We start from the raw sequence: 4750 nt of genomic DNA on the forward strand, positions 1-4750 counted from the left end.
CATCCTTCCTTCCTCCCTTCCTTCCTTCCTTCCTTCCTTCCTTCCTTCCTTCCTTCCTTCCTTGGTTAATCCTCACCTGAGGATATTATTTCATTGATTTTCCGAGAGAGTGGAAGAGAGGGGTAGAGACAGAGAGAAACATCGATATGAGAGCATTGATGTCTCATATTGATTGGTTGTCTCTCACACATGCCCCGACCAGGGCCAGGGATTGAGCCTGCAACCAAGGCATGCTCCCTTGACCAGAATCAAACCCAGGACCCTTCAGTCCACAGACCGGTGTTCTATTCACTGAGCCAATCTGGTGAGAGCGAGGAGACCACTTTCTATTGAGGGAAACTTTCTAGTAATTCAGGCAAAAATGATTATGATGCTTGGGGACATAATGTTTCAAAACAGATATGCCTAGAGCACTGTGGAATGAGAAAGAAAGCTGCTGCCACTTCTACAACTTTCTCTCAGTCTGTCTAAGGAAGCCACAAACTCCCCTCAGGATATTGAAAGCCATTGGAAGCCATTTCAGACCCATTCTCACCACCATCACCTTCCCTCACACCTCCCTCTCACTCACCTTGGAGGTCTATAAAGTGAGGGAGGTACACAGCTGCCACAGCTCCTGGTTCAGCCTTGATGTCAAAAAGAGGCCCTGCAACCATCCAGCTGTGCCATGGGACAATCTGGTCCAGGAACTGGTCCCAAGCACAGAATTCAATCTCAATGGTCACTGGCCCTCTCACCACAAAGTAGAGACCTGTGTTGGGCCAGTAGTAGGAACCAGCCACAGGGAAGTGAACTCTGGGGATAGCAGAGAGAGGTAGACATTGAATTAATTACTCCACACAAGCTCACGGACTATCTACTGGGTGCCCGACCCATGCAGTAGACTGTGTATCTAGTAGAATGACTGCAAGCTCAGATGTGACAGCCAGAGAGATTTGGGGTTAAGTCTTGGCTCCTCTGCTCTCTACTGTTGATTCTTGAGCAAGTCATTGAACCTCCCTAATCTCAGTTTTCTTATTTGTAAATAAAAGTAATAATAGCACCATCTCATAGAGTTTTGAGTAATAAGTGACCTAATGTATGCTGACAGCTTAATATCTGCCTGGGGGTGGTGAGCTGTTTCTATAATGGCGATGATAAAGGGAATAATAATAATACTATTTATACTAATAAAAGGGTAATATGCTAATTAGAGTGGACATCTTCTGGCCAACCTTCCTGACGTCCATCCTGACAAAACCGGGGGCTTGGCCGGCCTGCAAAGCACCCTCGGACCCTTGCCCAGGCCAGCCCCACACCAAACCAGGGACCCCCCCCCACCTGATTGGGGGCATGGCCAGCCTGCAAACCACCTCAGGCCCCTCACCCAGGCCGCTCCGCCCCCAGTAGGGACCCCACCACCCCAATCAGGGGCATGGCCAGCGTGCAAACCAGGGCATGGCCAGCCTGCAAACAGCCCTCAGCTCCTCGCCCAGGCCATTCCCACCCCCAGAGGGGACCCCCACCACAATCGGGGGTGTGGCCAGCCTGAAAACTTCCCCAGGCTCCTAACCCAGGCCGGCCCTGCCCCCAGTGGTGACCCCTACCCTGATAGGGGACGAGGCTGGCCTGCAACCCCGTGGCCCCTGCCCCGGTGGCCCTGCTCCACTACAGGCTTCTCCCACCCCGATTTGGGACCCTTTTCAGGGCAGGCCAGCTGGACCCCACCCATGCACCAGGCCTCTATCCTATATAATAAAAGGGCAATATACAAATTGACCTTAATGGCAGTACGACCAGAACCAGTCACTATGAGGTGCACTGACCACCTCTCAGTCCCTTCCCTCAGCTGTCAAGCACCGATCACCTGATGGCGAATGGGTAACTGGGGTTGGGTGACAGCGGGGGGCGGAGCCAGCTTGGGAAGATGGTCCTGATCGCAGGCCAGGCCTAGGGACTGTACCCGTACAAGAATTTCATGCACCAGACCTCTAGTTAATAATAAAATAGGAAAATTTTCTTGTTTTTGAAGGGCATATTTTTCGATAATTAATAAAAATCTACATGGTGATATTATTGATAACACACTTGGAGCTGAAAAAACACTTGCAGAGATATTACAGAGACTTTCCCCAGGTCCCCATTGGTAAAGAGTGGGCTCCTGGGATGTCACCTTCTGTGTGTGTAAGTTTGGAGTAATATTCCATTCCATTGAGATCATGTCTGTGACAGTGAGTAGGAATGTGTTATGTAAGAGATCAGAACTAAGATTATAGACATTTATTACTTAGAACTGGGGACCGTTGGAAGGCAGGCTACCATATTCATCTCATGGCCCTTGTTACAGGTATGGTACTTTGCACATAGCAGATGCTAATAAAACAGAAATGGGTAGATGGAATGAGATTTATGAGACATAACAAACCAAATGCAACCAGTGGACTTTGTTTGGATCCTGATTAGAACAAACCACCTACAAAGACACATTTTGGACAATTGAGCATATTTGAATACAGACTAGGTATTAGATGATATGAAAATGACTTATTGTGAATGTTGTCAGATATAATGGCATTGTGGTTATAGGAGAAGTCTTCATTTGTACTCTTCAAAATGCATCACAAGAAATTTATTGGTAAAATCACCTGATATCATAGATATAAAATACTATAACTACAAAAGAGGGGGAAAGTGAATAGTTAAAACAAATTTGGTAAAATGATTGTTGAAGCTGAATAATGGGTAAGTGGAATTTCCTTAGGCTCTTTTTTCAACTTTTCATAATAAAACCTCTATTTCCATAATAAAAGCACCAACCCAGTATCTCAGCCCTGTCTCTGCCTAGTGACTTGGCAGTGGGAGGGTACTCAATGCCATGAGTGGGGTGTTGAGTGTCTGTTGGGACCCAGTGTGGGGATGGCAGGGGTTGGGGGCCAGCCTGGCACAGTGGAGCTCCCTCACTTACCGGTATAGACCTCTGTCTTCATCCACCACCTTTGGAGTCACAGGCCCTGTGGGGCCCCAGAAGTCATCATCTGTCCATATAGACTCCACTGGTATGTCCCCCAGGGGTTTAGGAGAAGACAGACAGAAGGGCTTCGCCTGTACTACTTGCTGGGAGCTCTCTGGAACAGGCAGGGCAATGGTCAACATTAGGGCTTCTGGCTGCCTCCCCCAATCCCTAGCCTATACCAAGGAGGGAGCCTCCCCAAGGTTTGTCTGTCTGGACATTGGCAGGGAGTGTGTCTGTATCCTCTGTGCCTGATACTGGGGCTGCCTGCCTGCTATCTGAGGAGGCCCAACACTACTGCCCTCTGACCCCAACCCTACCCATCTCTGCCTTCCCACTGGCACAGAGATATTGCTATTCCCAGCTCCAATGGCAAGGTAACTTGTGAAAGGAACATGGCTCAAAAAATGGATGGGCAGCGATGCAAAGGACCTTGGGAGACTGGGCCATGGATCAGAGTCTGAGACGCCCCGGGGATATTCTGGGGAGGAACAGACTCAGTCTCTGAGGCTGGAGAGAGGAAAGCAGAGATCTTGCCAGTTCCCAGGGTCTAGGTGTGGAAGATCTCGCATGGAGCGAGTTCCCGTAGGTGGGCATTTTTCCATGTCCCACACCAGAGGCAGGAGCATGGTGGGGCTCACCTTCCACATTCTCCCTCTCCCATCCCAAGTCATGATGCTCCCAGCCTGGCCCCTCAAAGTACCTGATTCAGGTTTCTGCCATTTGAGTGGAGTTGTTTCATCATCCATCTGTTCTTTCCCTGAGTCTTCCTTAGTGATCATCAGATTTGGCTTCCTACACACAGAGTTGTTCATTCTCCCTTTGATCTTGGAGAAAATTGGGGTTGTCTACATGACATCCTCACTTAAATTCAACCATCTGAATTTGAACTCATGGCCTTCATCTGAGATTCTCCCATAGACCCTGTCTCCGTGATGGCCCCCATCCACCCCGCCATCAATGCTGGAACTGGGGTGTAGTCCTGACTCCTCTCTCCCTCTGAGAACTGATTGGCCACCTTGTTCACTGGCTCTAGAATAGCTCCCTTTCTAGTCCCTCTCTCCACCTCCACAGTCTCCACCCATGTCCAGGCCCTGGAATTTTTGGCTGAAACCACTGCACTCTCCCCTTTAAGTTCCCCTCTTCTTCTCCTATTCATCTCCTGGTCATTTCTGCACAGCAATCGATCTTCAATAGGAACCTGACTGAGCACTTGGCTGCTGAAGCCATGAAATCTATTGCTTTTGGGGGTAGAATTCAAAGTTCTTACCATGGCCTAAAGGCCTACTTGTGTCCTGTTCCTCTAATTCCACCGAAACCTTATCTCCATTCCCACCTCTGCCATTTTACCTGCTCACTCAGCTCTAGTCCAATGCTTCTCAAAGCCCATACCTGGAAGCCTAGTTAAACACAGATTCCTGGGCTCACCCCATAGATTCTGATTCAGCAGGTCTGGAGTGGGGCCTGACATTTACATTTTTAATGAGTTCTCAAGTGATGCTGATGCTGACACTGCTGATCCACAGGCCACACTTCGAGTAGCAGTGTTCCTGTTACCTGGCTTCCTTCTATTCCTCCCAGGAGCTGAGATCAGATCTCTATCTGGGCCAGGAATCTACCCACTCTTGGCCCAGCTAAGCAGTTGCATCTTTCACAACTCATCTCAGGTGGTTTGGACAGGGTTTAATAGGCCAATCAATGTGTTCACCCTGATATTGGGCACAATGACACGTGTGTGTGTGTGTGTGTGTGTGTGTGTGT

General features: G+C 49.0%; 1 protein-coding gene across 1 annotated transcript in view; it reads right to left on the reverse strand.

The window, feature by feature from the left end:
- LOC102257553 (NACHT, LRR and PYD domains-containing protein 1) overlaps positions 1-4750 on the reverse strand; it is a 46748-nt gene that overhangs the window by 7889 nt on the left and 34109 nt on the right. The window contains exons 7-9 of the mRNA XM_014533715.1: positions 3631-3692; positions 2945-3104; positions 572-795 (exon numbers count right to left, since the gene is read on the reverse strand). Of these exons, the coding sequence (XP_014389201.1) occupies positions 572-795; positions 2945-3104; positions 3631-3692 (446 nt within the window). The remainder of the gene's footprint in view (positions 1-571; positions 796-2944; positions 3105-3630; positions 3693-4750) is intronic.

Source organism: Myotis brandtii, unplaced genomic scaffold, assembly GCF_000412655.1.
Source record: "Myotis brandtii unplaced genomic scaffold, ASM41265v1 scaffold1223, whole genome shotgun sequence".
Taxonomy (NCBI): Eukaryota; Metazoa; Chordata; class Mammalia; order Chiroptera; family Vespertilionidae; genus Myotis; species Myotis brandtii.